At 36.0% G+C, this 20572-nt stretch overlaps 2 protein-coding genes across 4 annotated transcripts in view; one reads left to right on the top strand and one right to left on the bottom strand.

Moving 5' to 3' along the window:
- LOC138332995 (activated RNA polymerase II transcriptional coactivator p15-like) overlaps window positions 1-20572 on the top strand; it is a 32798-nt gene that overhangs the window by 3767 nt on the left and 8459 nt on the right. The window contains exons 2-4 of one of the 2 annotated variants that reach the window (XM_069281086.1): window positions 2229-2302; window positions 3960-4073; window positions 6276-6381. In XM_069281086.1, the coding sequence (XP_069137187.1) occupies window positions 2243-2302; window positions 3960-4073; window positions 6276-6381 (280 nt within the window). In that variant the 5' untranslated portion in view covers window positions 2229-2242. The remainder of the gene's footprint in view (window positions 1-2228; window positions 2303-3959; window positions 4074-6275; window positions 6382-20572) is intronic. The other variant, XM_069281085.1, reaches the window with a different exon arrangement.
- On the bottom strand, window positions 8178-15147 carry LOC138332994 (uncharacterized). Of its 2 annotated transcripts, XM_069281083.1 has the most exons (9): window positions 11660-15147; window positions 11145-11267; window positions 10922-11053; window positions 10699-10830; window positions 10476-10607; window positions 10253-10384; window positions 10030-10161; window positions 8669-8822; window positions 8182-8455 (listed from the first exon to the last, which is right to left on the bottom strand). In XM_069281083.1, exons 1-8 carry the CDS (start codon window positions 15079-15081, stop codon window positions 8801-8803), a joined length of 4227 nt encoding a protein of 1408 aa, XP_069137184.1. In that variant the 5' UTR covers window positions 15082-15147; the 3' UTR covers window positions 8182-8455; window positions 8669-8800. The 2 variants fall into 2 exon arrangements, with proteins under 2 accessions (XP_069137185.1, XP_069137184.1); XM_069281084.1 differs by lacking the exon at window positions 10476-10607 and having other exon boundaries at window positions 8178-8455.

The following is a 20572-nucleotide window of genomic DNA, read 5'->3' as shown; positions in this document are numbered from 1 at the left end:
TATAAATTTTGGCTCTGACCCCCCGGGGGCAGGAGGGGCGAGGCCCAATAAGGGAAATAGAGGTAAATCCTATAAATCGCTACTTATCCTAGCGTTCTGGATGGATTGTAACCAAATTTGGCCAGAAACATCCTTGGGGGAAGGGGAACAGAACTTTTATAAATTTTGGCTCTGACCCCCCCGGGGGTAGGAGGGGCGGGCCCAATAGGGGAAATAGAGGTAAATCCTATAAATCGCTACTTGTCCTAGAGTTCTGCATTGATTGTAATCAAATTTGGCCACAAACATCCTTTGGGGAAGGGAAACAAAACTTGTATAAATTTTGGCTCTGACCCCCCTGGGAGCAGGAGGGGTGGGGCCCAATAGGGGAAATAGAGGTTAATCCTATAAATCGCTACTTGTCCTAGAGTTCTGCATGGATTGCAACCAAATTTGGCCAGAAACATCCTTGAGGTTAACAGAATTCGTATAAATTTTGGCGTTGACCCCCTGGAGCAGAAAGAGTGGGGCTCAATAGGGGAATTAGATGAAAATATTCAAATTCCTTTAGAAAAGAAACAATGAACTTATATTCAGAACATTATATAGCATTACAAACCAGGTGAGCGATACAGGCCCTCTGGGCCTCTTGTTCCTCTATCAAAATTTTATTTCGATTAAAAAACATTAAAAATAATTAATTGAGTCCTGAAAAATATCAACGGCGCAATATCCTATATATGGAATAAAGTACTGATTGTGCATGCAACAAAAAAAAAAAAAATACATCATTTTATAGACATATAACACGATTTAATACCAATTTTTGTTCAAATGTTGAGTATCATTTATGATCTGTCGGCAGTGGAACACCTTTAAACAGACATAATTAAACATTAACTGATCTTTTTAACTCTTTCAGTATTCTTGACGCATTTAAAGTCACAGAGACAAGTCCTCGTATCATTTATGATACATTATTCCGTCACTAAAACATTTCCCCGAACTGTATCCTTCATGACGCATTATTACGTCATGTACCGCAAATCAATACATCAGTATTATCTCGAAAAAGTGTTAAAAAGAAGTAATATGCATTGGAATTATAATAAAGATCAACATTATTATGTACCAGGTGCATGTTCAATCCTAAAATGGTTTAATTCACGGATTATTGGCTGACGGAAACGGGATTGTTTACAATCGCAACACAATGGCGGCCTGATTTAGCTGCCGATATTCTGCGGGATTGTTATAAAAAAAAATATAATAAAAACATCAACAATTATAATATATCAAACAATAAGTGAGATATATCATTTAGATATTATGTATGTGCAAAAAAATGTCCGCAGACAGCAAAAAACGATCTTCTGAATGACTGAACTTGCACACATGTTACACATATATGTCAGTCAACTGGGGTATTTCTCGGGATTCTGACAAAAATCTCGCCGTATTTTCAATGAAATAATCAGCAATACAGTTTATACAACACGTACATTACAAGTGAAATAGGAGATTTAATTTTCTAATGAACCAAACCGAAACTAAGAATCATCGTACCGAACTGAACCATACCGTTGAATATTTCGGTTAACCGTATTTTCGGCTAACCGTGACACTCCTTACTCGAGTCTATAAATAACAAGCTACACTTATTCAATACATCGATACAAGTCAGCGGCAGAGCGGTATGGGTTTATATACACACTTCGTTCTCAGTTGGGGTAGCACTGCTGTAATTAAACCACTCCAAGTGAAGGCTATAGTGAGATTGAGATCAGACTTCCTCGGAGAGAAAACCTGGCCATGGTCGATGTTTAAGGGGGAATATGCAGTTACACATTTGAAAGTGGGAGTAGTCTAGCAGGTTTTATTTGTAAATAGTTGGCACTACAGGGTGGAGCTGCGGTCTGGGGTAACAGGTTCAGCTGGCAGCACACTACTCTCTTCCTGTTAGCCAGAGATGCTCTGGTCATGACACTAATTAATATTTATCTGGTGTAGGGCCAGAGCGCACTGCTATATCAAAAGGTGGAACTTGCCAACACCGTTTGGTATCTCCCTGTTACATAACTGATAAGTACTTAAAAAATTGTACTTTCTAAAGCAGAAATATATGACAATTCAAATTATATAACTGGATGAAAAGATGAAATGATTGAATACATGTGTGTGGTTTTTTAGATCATATACCACTAGTATCATGTTTCTAACTAATGATAAAGATTTTCTTTCCTCTACAGATTTATGAAATTACATGATGCCCAAATCTAAGGAATTCATTTCATCATCAGAGTCTGATGTGGACTCTGACGAGGTAATTACATTTCTTTTCTTTTCCATGGACTCTGACGAGGTATACACAATTACATTTGTTTCCTTTTCCATGTCTAACGCTTCAGGTTATCTGTGCATGAACTTATTAAGCTTGAGTCCATTCCATTGATAACTAGATCAGATAATTAAGCCGTTCATAAAATAGTATAGTGTCTTATATATATATATTAATAAGTGTCAAGGCTAGAGCATCTCTGGCTAACAGGAAGAGTACAGTATGCTGCCAGATAGTGTCTGACAAAGTTTTAAAGACACTTAGCTCATCTAATCCTAGTACAGTATGCTGCCAGATAGTGTCTGACAAAGTTTTAAAGACGCCTAGCTCATCTAATCCTAGTACAGTATGCTGCCAGATAGTGTCTGACAAAGTTTTAAAGACATCTAGCTCTTCTAATTCTAGTACAGTATGCTGCCAGATAGTGTCTGACAAAGTTTTAAAGACATCTAGCTCTTCTAATTCTAGTACAGTATGCTGCCAGATAGTGTCTGACAAAGTTTTAAAGACACTTAGCTCATCTAATCCTAGTACAGTATGCTGCCAGATAGTGTCTGACAAAGTTTTAAAGACACCTAGCTCTTCTAATCATAGTAAATGCCTTAAAAAATTTTAAAATGCTTTAGAATAAGTTTTTGCTGTTGGGTCCATTTAAGATATTTCTCTGGAATTCATTTTTATCTCACCTGGCCCGAAGGGCCGGTGAGCTTATGTCATGGCGCGGCGTCCGTCCGTCCGTCCGTCAACATTTCCTTTAAATCGCTACTAGTCTGCATGGATTGTAACCAAATTTGGCCACAAACATCCTTGGGGGAAGGGGAACAGAACTTGTATAAATTTTGGCTCTGACCCCCGGGGGACAGGAGGGGCGGGGCCCAATAGGGGAAATAGAGGTAAATTCTTTAAATCGCTACTAGTCATAGAGTTTTGAATGGAATGTAACCAAATTTGGCCACAAACATTCTTGGGGGAAGCTTCTTATGCAACATTGGCTGTAGTTAGCAGGATAAGGAAACACATACATATATACCCTGATAACCAATGATGATTTACCGGTTTCTATTACATATATATTTTCTAGTCATTTAATTTCAAAATAAAAAGCCTATGCAAATCCTGCCATTGTCCAGAAATGACAAAATAAATTATTTTTATAAATAAATATAATAAAGGTGATGATGGGGGGGGGGGGGGGGGAGGGGGATGAAAGAAATGCTTATAACTTAATATAATAGAACTGAGGGAAAAATAAATATGTAAAATAAGTATGTAATAGAATACCCAAGCGGGTCAAAAAAGAGCAATATAAACAAAATAAAAATACAAGCAGGATAAATAGTATACAGTAATTAACAATAGTTCAAATAACAAATATGTAATAGAATACCTAAGCGGGTCACAGAAGAGTAATGTATATGAAAGAAAATACTAGTCATGTGAGGAAGGGCTCATAGTATTTGAAATAAAACAATTGTTTATAATCCACTAAATTTTCATTGCTTTATAACATACTTAACATAATAATTATGATAAATTCTCTATTAAGTAGATACTTTGATTTCATTTACATAATTGATTTTCACTGACTAATTCCTGATTTTAATACCCAATAGAGAGATTATTTTATTCTTTAATATTTCAGCCAAAGCCCAAAAAGAAGAAAAGAGAACAAGTGCCTGAAAGCAAGAAAGAAAAGCCTGAAGCTTCTCAAAGTAAAAAGCCAACAAAGGGAGCAAATGGAGAGCAAATGTTTCAGGTTCATTTAGTTTGACTTTTATAATAGATTTCTATTTTTTTCGTCCTTTTGAAACGTTGATAGGAATATTTAACTTTGAAGTTAAACCTTATTTATCTTAACATTTTAGTGCTCTTATGTTTTAGAAATGACCCTTTTGAGTTTTGAAAGAAATGATGCCCACTTATAATTATCTGCATACATTATTTACAAGTTCTTCAATTATTTATTTGATTATTTCTTGAATATTTACTACAAATCTGAGAGCTGTAACAATTCTTTGTTATACATACACTGTATATATATTCACAATAGTTTTCTTACAATGCAATATTTGATAGATCAATGTCGTATTGATAAGATACAACACTGTATTTTGTCAATAGCTTGAAATATGGTATTAAAGTATATTGGTTCTTGAAAAGAATGTCACAAAATCTTATTGGTATTGTGTCTTAAAAGAAAGTGCACAAACCAAAAAGAAATGGCAATTACAGCTTTATTCACCAACTTAAAATCCCATTTAATGGATCGAGTTGATGTTTACAGGGAATATTAACTTGTACATTATGTGTTCCTTATCGAGTTGATGTTTACAGTGAATATTAACTTGAACATTATGTGTTCCTTATCAATGTTTACAGTGAATATTAACTTGTACATTATGTGTTCCTTATCGAGTTGATGTTTACAGGGAATATTAACTTGTACATTATGTCTTCCTTATCAATGTTTTCTGTGAATATTAACTTGTACATTATGTGTTCCTTATCAATGTTTACAGTGAATATAAACTTGTACATTATGTGTTCTGTATCGAGTTGATGTTTACAGGGAATATTAACTTGTACATTATGTGTTCCTTATCAATGTTTACTGTGAATATTAACTTGTACATTATGTGTTCCTTATCGAGTTGATGTTTACAGGGAATATTAACTTGTACATTATGTGTTCCTTATCAATGTTTACAGTGAGTATTAACTTGTACATTATGTGTTCCGTATCGAGTTGATGTTTACAGGGAATATTAACTTGTACATTATGTGTTCCTTATCGAGTTGATGTTTACAGGGAATATTAACTTGTACATTATGTGTTCCTTATCATTGTTTACAGTGAGTATTAACTTGTACATTATGTGTTCCTTATCGAGGTGATGTTTACAGGGAATATTAACTTGTACATTATGTCTTCCTTATCAATGTTTACAGTGAATATTAACTTGTACATTTTGTGTTCCTTATCAATGTTTACTGTGAATATTAACTTGAACATTATGTGTTCCTTATCAATGTTTACAGTGAATATTAACTTGTACATTATGTGTTCCTTATCAATGTTTACAGTGAATATTAACTTATACATTATGTGTTCCTTATCAATGTTTACAGTGAATATTAACTTGTACATTATGTGTTGCTTATCGAGTTGATGTTTACAGGGAATATTAACTTGTACATTATGTCTTCCTTATCAATGTTTACTGTGAATATTAACTTGTACATTATGTGTTCCTTATCGAGTTGATGTTTACAGTGAATATTAACTTGAACATTATGTGTTCCTTATCAATGTTTACAGTGAGTATTAACTTGTACATTATGTGTTCTGTATCAAGTTGATGTTTACAGGGAATATTAACTTGTACATTATGTGTTCCTTATCGAGTTGATGTTTACAGTGAATATTAACTTGTACATTTTGTGTTCCTTATCAATGTTTACAGTGAGTATTAACTTGTACATTATGTGTTCCTTATCAATGTTTACAGTGAATATTAACTTGTACATTATGTGTTCCTTATCAATGTTTACAGTGAATATTAACTTGTACATTATGTGTTCCTTATCATTGTTTACAGTGAGTATTAACTTGTACATTATGTGTTCCTTATCGAGTTGATGTTTACAGGGAATATAAACTTGTACATTATGTGTTCCTTATCAAGTTGATGTTTACAGGGAATATTAACTTGTACATTATGTGTTCCTTATCAATGTTTACAGTGAGTATTAACTTGTACATTATGTGTTCCGTATCGAGTTGATGTTTACAGGGAATATTAACTTGTACATTATGTGTTCCGTATCGAGTTGATGTTTACAGGGAATATTAACTTTTACATTATGTGTTCCTTATCAATGTTTACAGTGAATATTAACTTGATGTGTGTTTAGATGTAGATTCACAGACTAACTTCTGTAATGGATTATTTTACAGCTTTCCAAAATGCGGTTTGTCAGTGTCAGTGAATTCCGAGGCAAAGTTTTGGTGGGAATAAGAGAGTACTATGAGGCTGATGGAGATCTCCGACCAGGCAAAAAAGGTTAGGGCTGTATAGGCTTTCTTAACTTGGTACATGTTTAACCTGATGAGTGACCTCCGACCAGGCAAAAAAGGTTAGGGCTTTAAAGGCTTTCTTAACTTGGTACATGTTTAACCCGCAGAACAACCTCCGACCAGGCAAAACAGGTTAGGGCTTTATAGGCTTTGTTAACTTGGTACATGTTTAACCCGATAAGTGACCTCCGACCAGTCAGAAAAGGTTAGGGCTTTATAGGCTTTCTTAACTTGGTACATGTTTAACCCAATAAGTGACCTCCGACCAGTCAGAAAAGGTTAGGGCTTTAAAGGCTTTCTTAACGTAGTACATGTTTAACCCGATGAGCGACCTCCGACCAGTCAGAAAAGGTTAGGGCTTTATAGGCTTTCTTAACTTGGTACATGTTTAACCCAATAAGCGACCTCCGACCAGTCAGAAAAGGTTAGGACTTTATAGGCTTTCTTAACTTGGTACATGTTTAACCCGATAAGCGATCTCCGACCAGGCAAAAAAGGTTAGGGCTTTATAGGCTTTCTTAACTTAGTACATGTTTAACCCAATATGCAACCTCCGACTAAGCAAAAAAGGTTAGGACTTTATAGGCTTTCTTAACTTGGTACATGTTTAACCCGATGAGCGACCTCCGACCAGTCAGGAAAGGTTAGGGCTTTATAGGCTTTCTTAACTTGGTACATGTTTAACCCAATAAGCGACCTCCGACCAGGCAAAGGGCTTTATAGGCTTTCTTAACTTGGTACATGTTTAACCCAATAAGTGACCTCCGACCAGGAAAAAAAGTTTAAGGCTTTAAAGGCTTTCTTAACTTGGTACATGTTTAACCCGATAAGCGACCTCCGACCAGGCAAAAAAGGTTAGGGCTTTATAGGCTATCTTAACTTGGTACATGTTTATGTGATGAGTGACCTCCGACTAGGAAAAAAACGTAGTACATGTTTGATCCAATAAGCTTCGTGTATATTCCCTCTGCTCTAAACCTCAACTTCAATTTCTCCCAAGCGTTTTCACTATATATTTTAACTCTATTAAATGACCATCTCTCTAATGCGGCCAGGGACCACTTAACTTCCTTCCTGTGGTTGCTAAAAATCCCTTTACTGCGACCAGTTAAAAATGAATGTCTTTTCGATCTTTCCAGAATGCTTGTCATCAGTCGCCATTTTGACACGGCTTGGACAGAGCAATGTCATAAAATAATTGTTACTGTCCGAGACTGCTACTTTTTGGAATTTAAAAACAAAATAAAATAGAATATTATGATGGATTCCTACTCACAAAAGGATGACACATTCTATACAATGAAGGAGAAGATAGTCCTGCTGTGGCAATAAGTGAAAATATGGATGTTTTATGCTCTCTCCAAGGACGTAACAGGACACAAAATGGATTCCTTTTGTAAAAATACTTCATAGCAAGAAGTACACTGCAGTTAAATTAATGAATATTTGTTATCAATGTAAATAAAATTTGTTTTAATTTCAGTAACTTCCTGCTTGGGTCATAAATGCATACATTTTTAAGGAAAAAAAATTGTGGATGTAACAGGACACCATTTTTCTAATTAAGCAGCTTTTTTAAGATAATAACGATGACTTAGTTATTTTCTTTACATTGCTTTCTATTATGAAATATTCCAAACAGTTTTTAATTTAATTTTGAATATTTTTGAATGGACATTGTCATTTTATTCAGTTGATACAATTTTGGCGTCTTTGTTACATCTTAACTATTTTCTTTTCTACACACAAATGTTGTGAAATATTTTAGATACACTAACTCAAGCCTATATAAATCAACCATTTGAATCTTATTTACTAATATTTCACTTGTTTATAGCTTGGCAACATTCCCTGTTATTAAATCATCTGACGTATTTTCTTAATGACCAGACAAAGTGCTGTTTTGCCATGTAAGTTCCGGGCATACAACATCTCAAGCTTTAATCCTAATGAATAGTTACCAAATTGTGGCAAATAAGCAAAAGCAACACATGGAATCAAATGTGATCAAAATTTATTAAATCAAGGTTCTTCTTGAATAATGGTTCTTCATAGCATATCTGGAAAGATAAATTTATATCAACATTAGAACCAACAAATTAGCTTTAAGTTTCTCAAACAAACCTACAATTAACTCAATATTTAATTATTTATTTATCAGATTCGTCTATGTGTATTTTGAAAACGTTTTTTCTCATATAAATTTGAAAATGTTCACAACATGTTAATTTGAATTGTATTACAAAACCTTAGGTTACTGCTTAATGCCTCACCAAATTTGTAATAAATTCTGGAACCTTGAACCTCTATGGCTGGGGGGTCAAGAACCCTGGCAACGTCATCCAGAACAACAGTGTGGGTTAGTCCATTGGGTAACCATCTTCGGTTCTTTTTAGTGAAGAACCTCACCCACGGCCAGTTCTCCACCTTTTGCAAACAAGAAAATCAGTTGAATTATACAAACCATCTGGAACTCAAGGTAATAATGTTATAATATAACTCGGGTCAGTAGTTGATTTTTGACAATCTATATCTTGAAATAGGTCATTGATATTAAATATTTTCTGAACTGTAGATACATTTAAATTATAAAATTACAAGTTCACACAAACATTTAGTTTAACAGCACAAATGAATTTCTAGTTATGCATTTGTATTTATTGTGATGTATATAAAAACCTGGAAAGGCATATTGCAAGACATTGTAATATCATCTGATCATGAATATTCAACTTTGGAAGAAAGAGGAGCAATCATTTTGGAATATCTTTATATTTCATTGAAGTGAAAAACAATCAAATTACTGAACATCATGCATACAAGTTTATGAACCAATAACAATTAAAGTGTTAATACCATAAGGCTGAAGTACACATGAAGCCAGAAGTCTACTTGTTTTACTGATCGCCATGCCAGAACTTTCAGTGGCATTCATAGGATTCAAGTTCAGGGCTGATAGTAAGGTCCAGCTAGGGACATTTAATAACTTTATACGATTTTTAGATATATATAAGCAGCATTGAGGATAAGTTTGGGATTTGCGAAGATTTGTGGTCGATGCTAGACCAATAAGCACTATATATACAAATATTGTTATTCAAGGTAACTCAAACCACATCTTAGATTGGCATGATTTGTATGAATAGTGAAGGGTAGAGTTTGTTGATCTCAGTGAAGACATGTAACTTATTAAATGAATATAAAATGGATTTCAAATTTTAACCAATATGGATTAAAAAATGTGAACAAGTTCATCTAAGAAAGATATTTGGCTAATGCCTATCAGCTGTTATGGTACTAACCCTTGTAACAAAACTCTCGTACTTACCACAGCAGGCAATAACATTTTGCCATGCTTTATATATTTGTACATATGTACCAACAGTAAACCTACAGAATTATATTCATAGATTTAAACACCATTTTTGTCGTGTCTGAGAATTGTGATGTAGTTATTGAAGGCATTTTTGGTTTTTATCAACAATATAGAAAAGTATGCTCCTTACTTAAAGATAATTTTATCCATAAATCGTGCCAAAGCTTCCCAATGCTTTCATAGAAAAATGATTGAGTAATTTTGTATGAAACACAAGACATTTATTTCAATATATATACATTTTTCAAAGTAACTTACTTGACTGGGATGCTGGACTGATTTCCAGGAGAAGAATCATCTGTGGATTCTTGAGCAAGAGGGATGACTTCAACTACAGCAGTAGACTGGTCCCGATCAGTTAGAGTGTTGGTGGACTGGCTTATGGACCCACTGCAAAGATAATTCAACATATTAATTCAGGCATGGTACTTTAACACAGAACTGTGAAGAAAACAGCTTTTTGTGCTAGAAGATTACTTACTCGAATGGGATGCTGGACTGATTTCCAGGAGAAGTAGCATCTGTGGATTCTTGAGCAAGAGGGATGACTTCAAATACAGCAGTAGACTGGTCCCGATCAGTTAGAGTGTTGGTGGACTGGCTTATGGACCCACTGCAAAGATAATTCAACATATTAATTCAGGCATGGTACTTTAACACAGAACTGTGAAGAAAACAGCTTTTTGTGCTAGAAGATTACTTACTCGAATGGGATGCTGGACTGATTTCCAGGAGAAGTAGCATCTGTGGATTCTTGAGCAAGAGGGATGACTTCAAATACAGCAGTAGACTGGTCCCGATCAGTTAGAGTGTTGGTGGACTGGCTTATGGATCCACTGCAAAGACAATTCAACATATTAATTCAGGCATGGTACTTTAACATAGAACTGTGAAGAAAACAGCATTTTGTACTATAAGATTACTTACTCGAGTGGGATGCTGGACTGATTTCCAGGAGAAGTAGCATCTGTGGAGTCTGTAGCAAGAGGGATGACTTCAAATACAGCAGTAGACTGGTCCCGATCAGTTAGAGTGTTGGTGGACTGGCTTATGGATCCACTGCAAAGACAATTCAACATATTAATTCAGGCATGGTACTTTAACATAGAACTGTGAAGAAAACAGCATTTTGTACTATAAGATTACTTACTCGAGTGGGATGCTGGACTGATTTCCAGGAGAAGAAGCATCTGTGGAGTCTGTAGCAAGAGGGATGACTTCAAATACAGCAGTAGACTGGTCCCGATTAGTTAGAGTGTTGGTGGACTGGCTTATGGACCCACTGCAAAGATAATTCAACATATTAATTCAGGCATGGTACTTTAACACAGAACTGTGAAGAAAACAGCATTTTGTACTATAAGATTACTTACTCGAGTGGGATGCTGGACTGATTTCCAGGAGAAGTAGCATCTGTGGATTCCGGACGAAAAAGAACTTCAAAGACATCAATAGCCTGGTCCTGATCAGTGTTGGTGGTCTTGGTAATGTCCTCACTGCAGTGACAAATCAAGATATAAGGCATGGGACTTTGACACGTTTACTATATATATTGATTGCAGTCTTCAAAAAATGAACATTTCTGATGAGCCATCATGAAATGGCGCAAGTACTAGAGGAAAGCCGTTGAGTTTATTTAACATAAATCAAATACAAATTTACCTGACTTTGATGGGGCAAGTGGAGTTGTATAATATGATAGTATGATATCCTTTGACTTAAGGTTTTGGAATGCTACACAATTGACAATTAATACTAGGCTTCATATAAACTTTTTTTTAACTTTTTTCTTTCACATTTTGATTTGGTATCAGAACTGGAATAAACAAAAATGGAAAACACTGTGGAATGTCCTCAATGCACTGACTGGACACAATTCTATACTTACTCATTAAGTGATTGCAGTAAATCTTCAAGCATGCTGTCCCCCAAGGATATACTGAGGTCTTCCTCGTCAAAAAGACTGTCTCCTGATTCTGGTTGAGACATGGCACAGACCAGTGGGACGAAATGATTTGGAATCCAGTTTTCCATCACCATATCACTCCGTGTTGACGTCCACAAAAACAGAGCAGTTTTGGTGCCATTTTCCCTGTTTACAATCTTTCTGGGAATTATTGTGCGATTAAGTACGCATCTGGGAAGAGCCGCACCACATTTGGGATACAGAGAAAGAATATTGCAATTCAACACTGATGATAGGGCAAATATTTGCCAAATGCCCATGTAAGATCCACCTGCCCTTACATTCATAGCCTCCAATTCAAAAATTCTTCTTGCTACAAGTGGTGTTATTTTTTCCCCTGGTGTGTACATTTCGGAGAACATTGTGTATGAATTAAGCAGATGATTAGCTTCATTTGTAGGTAAGACTATACCCTTGTTAAGAAAGTTGTTGTTGGTATATTCGTCAATTCCCATGCACATTTCTATAACAATCCTGGTCCGCATTTCCACATGAGCAAGTTCATCCCCAAATGCCACTACACTCGCTGATCGAGGAAAGCAGTTTCCATCTGCTCCAACTTTTACTGGAATCCACTGATGGTACCTTTCATCTAGCTCATCAACAGGCAAAAGCCCTAATGCGACCTTGTCAGCAATAAGTTTGTTGCTTACAGCACTCACATTGGAATCAACTCCTATCGATGGATATGTTTGGGTTAACTCTTCATTTAAAGATACACACTTCATTTGTAACATATCAAAGTCCTCAGCAGTCTGCAAGTCATGAAGTTTTTTTCTAAAAAAATCTCTCCTGGCTTTCATCTCATCATCTGTTTGAAGAACATATTCATCTGGGTTTCCATCCTGTTCTTCATTTCTGGTTTTGATTCCATCTTCTGTATGAGGCATCTGGGATTGATCTGGGTTTCCATCCTGTTCTTGTTTTCGTCTTTTCCCATATTTCTTTCCCTTTGTCACTTTCTTTCCTCTTTTGGTTTTGATTCGATCTTCTTTATGGGGAACAGAGTCATCTTGGTTTCCATTTTCTTCTTGTTTTCCTGTTCCTGATTTTTCATCACAAGTTTTCAAACCACTTGGTTTTGATTTCCTTCCTTGCATTTTCTTTGTAGATGGCTGTTTTAAAACATTGTGTGTTTCCCAATGGTCGACAAAAAGCTGGTTTTGGCATTCCCCATCGTTCAAACATCCTCTGCAGAAGCAGCTTAGTTTTCTCACTTTAACGAGTCCTGGTCTCACTGACCTTACGGAATGGAGTTGTTGTGTTCCTTTGATTGTCCTCAGTTCTGGCGTGGTTTCTCTATTGATCCTTTCTTCAAAGAAAAACACTCTCTTTTTATGTTCACACTGGCTGGTGTTGTCAATCGTCATATTTCCCTTGCAGAAGTTGTAGAAATCTTGTGCGTTCTGGATGATGCCTTGCCGACTTCTAACATAAAGCTCTGCAGCTTTCTTTACAACCCCCCCAAGAGCGTCACAGGGGCCTTTGCCATGTCGTGATCCAAAATAGCCTCTTTCATAGATGTTGCCATCTTTTCCTCTTTCTGCCAGGTGTTGAAAAGGGATCTTTGATTTATACTGTGAGGCACAGCCATCGCTGAACTGTACATCGTGGTTGAATGAAACCCCACGTTCCTGGATATGACGTTTCATCTTATAGTTGAACTGGTTGACAGCATAAGCATCATGTTTGATATCAGGAGAAATAAATACTGCAGACTCCTCTACTGTCGAACTTTTACAAGTGGGACATTTGTAATAGGCAACCACTGGGTGCAACGACACTTGCTGGTAAGAATAATATGCTGACTGAATCTCATCTTGATAGCCACACTTATAATTTTCTGAGAAATCAGCTACTGTTAAAAGCATGTTTTCTGGCAGTGACTCTTTCAACTGACGGAAAGCATTGTATTGCCATCTGGCCACAAAGAGATGTTCTGTCAAACTGGCTGCCTCTTCTACTATCTCTGAAATGCAGTCCTGGACTGACCCTGACTTTTCGACCAGTATCTTCCGTTTAATAGTCTTTCCAGCATTACTAGTGCTATCTGTAACTGATCCATTTTCCCATTTTTTCCATTTAAGTTGTCTGTGTATTTCTGTCAGAGGAGCAAACTTTCCCTTCAGCATGTGCACACCACACTGGTCACATTTCCTGCGAACGCAGTGCAAGTTGTTAAAAGTGTGTGTTTTAGTGCACATACTGGCACTACACAAGTCATATTTGTCATTGATGGTTATTGCCAGATTTTCTTGTTTTGCAGCATCCTTTAAAACACTGAGCTTCAGCTCCACGTTGGCGCAATACTCACATAAACAGGAGTTGAACTTTATCTTAGAGACTGTCAAACACTGTTTTGGACGAAGTTTTTGAAACGTACTGAGTGACACTTTCTTACCCTTACTTTCCATGAATTCTTTGTGAAGCTTTGCCGTGGTCTTATTAAGAATAACTTTCTGCACAAGTGTTTTTGCATTAACCGTCCGTTTTCCAGGTAACGTTGTAGACTCCTCAAGGTAAAAATCTCGAACTGATTTCTTTCTTTCAGCCGATTCCTTAGCTCCCTCTCTTTCACACGGGCTTTCTTCATCCAGAAGTGATGCTGATCTCCAAAAATGCCATCCAATATCTAATGCTAAACGCATTTTATGATCCTTGGTATATTTGTCTGCAATTGACTTAACCACCCAACGGTATTTCATGCGTCCCTTAGAGGTTTGGTCCCTTTTCATCTTCTTCAAAGAAGATGTCAGATTTCTGACAATCCTTGTGTTAACTCTGTTTGACTCTTTGGTTTTTGGAGAGTTTAAAATTCCCCTGTGTTTCAAAACATCTCTTTTTCTTGGGGTTGCATTCTGAATGTCAGATTCAATTTTGTCTGCAAATGTAGCTGGGTTGTCTTTGTCAGGTGTTGCGGCTGTTGATGCTGAATGTTTTATTGTCGTCTGTAATTTTAACATTCGGTACTTCTCTCTCCTTCTTTCCAAGTCTCGTCTCTTTGCCTGGGGTGTCATTTTACTTCTTTGCTTTTGTTTTGCGCTTCTCCACTCACTTCTTAATTTTTCCCGCTCCCTCCTTGTTTTTACTTGCGATGTTGGCATTTCTCCCTCCAACTTCTTCCTTTCCCTCATTTTTCGCATACGGATTTTGGAGGATTCTGCATTTTTCTTCTTTTGATCAGAAGATAGTTGGCTTCTGGATAGCCTCTTTCTAGCTGCATCTTGGATCTTAAAATCTAAATAGACTTGATCATTTTCCTTCAAAGCTTTTCTTTTGTTTAGATAATACTCATTTTTTCTCTCTTTTGTAGATGGGGTTTTGACTGGGATCGATTTTTCCATTCGAATTCGCAGTTGATAGCCCCTTGCATTTTCTTTGTCCCTGAAATGAAATGAATTCTAAATACTAAATTCGCCATTTTGACACGGCTTGGACAGAGCAATTAAGCTTATAGCTTGTTAATGTAAACAAAACAGTGTGAAGCAGTTAGCCTGTGATTGAAACCCTATATAAATAATGCTACACTGGCCATGTGATAATTGTATCTGACTGGTCTTTTTACACCTTTAATTTGTTACCATCAGACCCCGGGGCCTTTAGACGGAATGGGTCAAGCTCAATGGCAGTCTCCATACATTTTAAAGTATATTATGGTTAAATAATGAACTGTTTGATACAAAAATGATGAACATTGTTTAAAAGAAAACACTAATAGTGACTGACAATAGGAGATTTCAGAAAAGATGGCGATGACGTCACACAAAGGTACATCCGGGCGCTCAAAGGTACAACTCTGTATAGCTGTACACATTAACATGTGGGAATTACCGCCGCTTGCGATGTTTGTTTACATTTTTAGCCCACCATCATCAGATGGTGGGCTATTCAAATCGCCCTGCGTCCATGGTCCGTGGTCCGTGGTCCGTCGTCCGTCCGTAAACAATGCTTGTTATCACTATTTCTTAAAAACTGCTGCAGGGATTTTGTTCAAACTTCACATGGAGGTTACCCTTGGTCCCCAGTTGTGCCATACAGATTTTGAGGCTGATCGGAAAAACAAGATGGCCGCCAGGCAGCCATCTTTGATTTTGGCAGTTGAAGTTTGTTATCGATATTTCTTGAGAACAACAGAAGGGATTTTGTTCAAACTTCACATGGAGGTTACCCTTGGTCCCTAGTTGTGCAAAACAAGATGGCCGCCAGGCAGCCATCTTTGATTTTAGCAGTTGAAGTTTGTTATCAATATTTCTTGAGAACTACTGAAGGAATTTTGTTCAAACTTCACATGGAGGTTACCCTTGGTCCCTAGTTGTGCCATACAGATTTTGAGGCTGATCGGAAAAACAAGATGGCCGCCAGGCAGCCATCTTTGATTTTGGCAGTTGAAGTTTGTTATCGATATTTCTTGAGAACTACTTAAGGAATTTTGTTCAAACTTCACATGGAGGTTACCCTTGGTCCCTAGTTGTGCCATACAGATTTTGAGGCTGATCGAAAAAATAAGATGGCCGCCAGGCAGCCATCTTTGATTTTGGCAGTTGAAGTTTGTTATCGATATTTCTTGAGAACTACTGAAGGGATTTTGTTCAAACTTCACATGGAGGTTACCCTTGGTCCCTAGTTGTGCCATACAGATTTTGAGGGTGATCGGAAAAACAAGATGGCCGCCAGGCAGCCATCTTTGATTTTGGCAGTTGAAGTTTGTTATCGATATTTCTTGAGAACTACTGAAGGAATTTTGTTCAAACTTCACATGGAGGTTACCCTTGGTCCCTAGTTGTGCCATACAGATTTTGAGGCTGATCGGAAAAACAAGATAGCCGCCAGGCAGCCATCTTTGATTTTGGCAGTTGAAGTTTGTTATCGATATTTCTTGAGAACTACTCAAGGAATTTTGTTCAAACTTCACATGGAGGGTACCCTTGGTCCCTAGTTGTGCCATACAGATTTTTAGGCTGATAGGAAAAACAAGATGGCCACCAGGCAGCCATCTTTGATTTTGGCAGTTGAAGTTTGTTATCGATATTTCTTGAGAACTACTGAAGGAATTTTGTTCAAACTTCACATGGAGGTTACCCTTGGTCCCTATTTGTGCCATACAGATTTTTAGGCTGATAGGAAAAACAAGATGGCCACCAGGCGGCCATCTTGGATTTTGATAGTTAAGGTTTGATATCCCCATTTCTCAACAAGAGGCCAATGGCCTCGTAGCACGATGGTCCAGTTAATTAATGTTCAATGATTGTTTTTGACTAATATTCTTGATTATCACTCATATGCACTGTTTAAACTAATAATTAATTAGGACAATTCAAATGACCACTGGTATTTAATTGTTATCAGTGTTGGTATTAAAACAATCATAATATTCTTTCAAGACAGATGTCATTCATCAAATGTTAAGTTATATATAGATCAACAGTTTTATAAAAAAAAATTGATTTGTGCAGAACAGTTGTTTTTTTCTGAGCAGGATTTTAGTGTGAGCGTATGCAGAAGCAGCATCTTCTAATTAAGAATATTGTTGGGACCAATTCAAATGGCATCAACTTACCTTTGATATAAGAAAATTTAATAAAATTCAAAATTTAACAATGCTGTTTATCCAAATTTATCAGAATATTGTTATATGATAAAAATAAATGGGGAAACTTTTTCCTGTATGATTGCTTATCGGTATCATACATGTACAACTATGTATAATTAAAGTGTTAAGTTGACTAGACTTTTAAAAGATACCTGCTGGAGGAGGGCTTAATTCATTATAGGTGACAAAAAAAAAATCAAAGATGTTTGGCTGTCCTGGTTATAAGAGGTGAACTGAATTTGCTTCAATACCTTGAAATTAATTACTTATCTTTTATCTCATTTTCTTCAACACAATATAAATTTCACAATTAAGATAACAATGCACAAGTTGTATTGGCTGGGTCTCGGCACAACGGAATGTTACTACGGGTCAACAAATTGACATTGGCAGCTACAGTCGAGCCTTTCCCAGGGCCTTGATAACAAAACACATTAATTAACTCTCAACCATTGTTTTTCCCTTTAACAGTAAATGGTATATGTAACACATTTACACACACATATAGGCCTATAAACAGCATCTAGATGAAACTAGGGCACCTGACTTGTGACACTGTCCAGGGAATATAGATTATCCAACACAGATAATTATGATGTCATGACACTTGAGTAACATATTTAAGAAAAGAAAAATAATGAATATTTCTTAATTGCCTTAATCTTTTCTTAAACTATATTTCTCTTGTATGAAGTGGTACCGTCGGCCATATAATTTCCCATAATGCATTGTGTTTCTCATTTAAATATTACTATAGACAAAGAAGGAATGAAATATATTTTAATTCCTCAAAAATACAGTTTATGTCTGTTTGTCGCCAAGTTTTATCAGTTCCGTCCTTATCTATAACTACATGTCTGTGCCAAATTTCATTGCTGTTATTGGTGTATAACTTGAGATATCCTGTTCACTAGGTGATTTTCAAAACTAGGGGGTATGCTATAAGCTTCGATGGAGCTATGCTCCATCGTGCTAAAAAGTGCTGAAGGGATCTTTCTCAAATTTAATATGTAGGTTCACCTAGGGACCTAGTTGTGCATTTTTGGACCAATCGGTGAACAAGATGGCCGCCAGGCCGCCATCTTGGATTTCGATAGTTAAAGTTTGTTATCGCTATTTCTCTGAAAGTACTGAAGGGATCTGTCTCAAAATTCATATGTATGTTCCCCTAGGGCCCTAGTTGTGCGTATTGTGATTTGGGACAGATTGATCAACAAGATGGCCGCCAAGGAGTCATCTTGGATTTTGATAGTTGAAGTTTGTTACCGCTATTTCTCAAAAGGTACTGAAGCAATCTGTCTCAAATTTTATATGTAGTATGTTTGAAAAAGTTTAAAAAGTAGAGAAAAGATCCATCTTTCCTTTGTCAGATATAGATCATTCTTTGGTGGGCGCCAAGATCCCTTTGGGATCTCTTGTATTGTAATAAATTGTACGACAATCCAAGAAATGTTGCTTTATTTTCATTTCAAAAAGTGTAAATGAAAGTATGTAACAGTAATATATAGATATAAACATATGATATTCATACTTTGTTTAGACTCCATTTTCGACTGCCCGCGAGAAAAACATGGTCGCCATTACCGTTTAAACATTGACAGAATATTGCAAATATTGGCTTGAAATTACAGATTAAATTTCAAGTTCCCCAACATATCATACTGTCATTTTATAAAGCGATTACTGTGTTGTAAGTCTTACATGGTAAAACACCAAATCACGATTTGTGATTATGACAAAATTAAAATTTGTTTTCATAGATTACCCCAAGCGCACGGCAGCCATATTAAGTACTGCCGACATCCTGAATTTCGACCTTTTTCAGAGTAACCAAATTAAGTATTCTTGATAACTTTTTCGTCAAAAATTTTTGAATTGAGTTTATGATATGCAAATGAGTCAATTTATAGTTACTTTTTATGATATTTTTAAACAAAACTTTAAGTAATTTTAGGATTCTTGAAGCCTCGTGCAATGTGTCCTGGTAGGCATTTCAGTACTAAGATCTATATTTATAAATCTAAATGTAGTCAATCTAACAGGTATTCAAAATATTTTTAAGTAATATCACTTCAATTTAAGACTTCATATAGCAACCCATGGAATGAAAACGACTGAAAATTAAACAATAAACTCTACAGCATGAAAACTGAGTGATTTCACCATTTTATTTTTCGAGATATATTGGCAGCCATACGTGTACGTACACATGCATGTAGATCTGCATGTACGTGTAACACAGTGGTTTAAAGCATTCCTTTAAAACAAGATATGCATGGTAAAGAACGAAAAAGACAAGTACTTATTGAGATATGTGTTGGTAATTACATATGTATTAATATTATTAATTTCCCCAAGTATGGGCTGTGGCCTGAGATGATCTACCAGCGAAGCCATGCACGAGCGGCCGTGGTCTGGCCAGATATGGTCCACATTCAGTTATATTAAATAGTGTTGTGAGCAGCTTTTCATGACAGAAACATGACACAAAAAAATCAATTATCTATTCATAACTTTTTCAAAACATGGCTTAAGATAAGGTCTACATGTGAACAAAAAACGGGTACATGTGACGGCCCGGCACCGCTTCGCAAGCTGGCTTCAACACTAAATCTACAGAAATATATTTAGCAATAAATACTGTAAATATAAAAATATAAATGTCCCTAACCTCTGAAATAATAAGAAACCATTTTAAAATTAGAATTTGTAAGTATGAAAGTGTATACTTTTGTCACAGTATCGATTGTGTAGCAGGGATATACATATCTGTTATTGTTTTTATTAGTCGCCATACTGTTTGTACCTTTGAGAACCCAGATCTAAACTTTCTATGACGTCACGCCATCTTTTCTGAAATCTCCTATAATTTACTTACATGAAATTGAAATATGAAAGCAGTCGAACAGACATGCAGCATTTTTTTTAGGCTGCCATCTTAGATTGGTAATAGTAATAGACAGAACAAGAAATAGGTATGAACAATCCGAATTTAATCGGATCTAAATGAAAAAAATTGGAAAATAAATATATATAAGAAATCAAATAATGCCCAACCTGTGATCTTATTGCCACACAAATATATTGTTTGCAATAAAACTTGCTTAGAACAGTATTATTACATGAATAAATTACTGAAATGATTTTTAGCACGATTAGCATACCCCCTAGTTTTGAAAATCACCTTGTGAACAGGATATCTCAAGTTATACACCATTAACAGCAACGAAATTTGACACAGACAT

The sequence above is a fragment of the Argopecten irradians genome, chromosome 10 (genome assembly GCF_041381155.1).
Source record: "Argopecten irradians isolate NY chromosome 10, Ai_NY, whole genome shotgun sequence".
NCBI lineage: Eukaryota > Metazoa > Mollusca > Bivalvia > Pectinida > Pectinidae > Argopecten > Argopecten irradians.
Note: the sequence above shows the minus strand (reverse complement) of the source record. Positions and strands in the feature narration are given on the sequence as shown.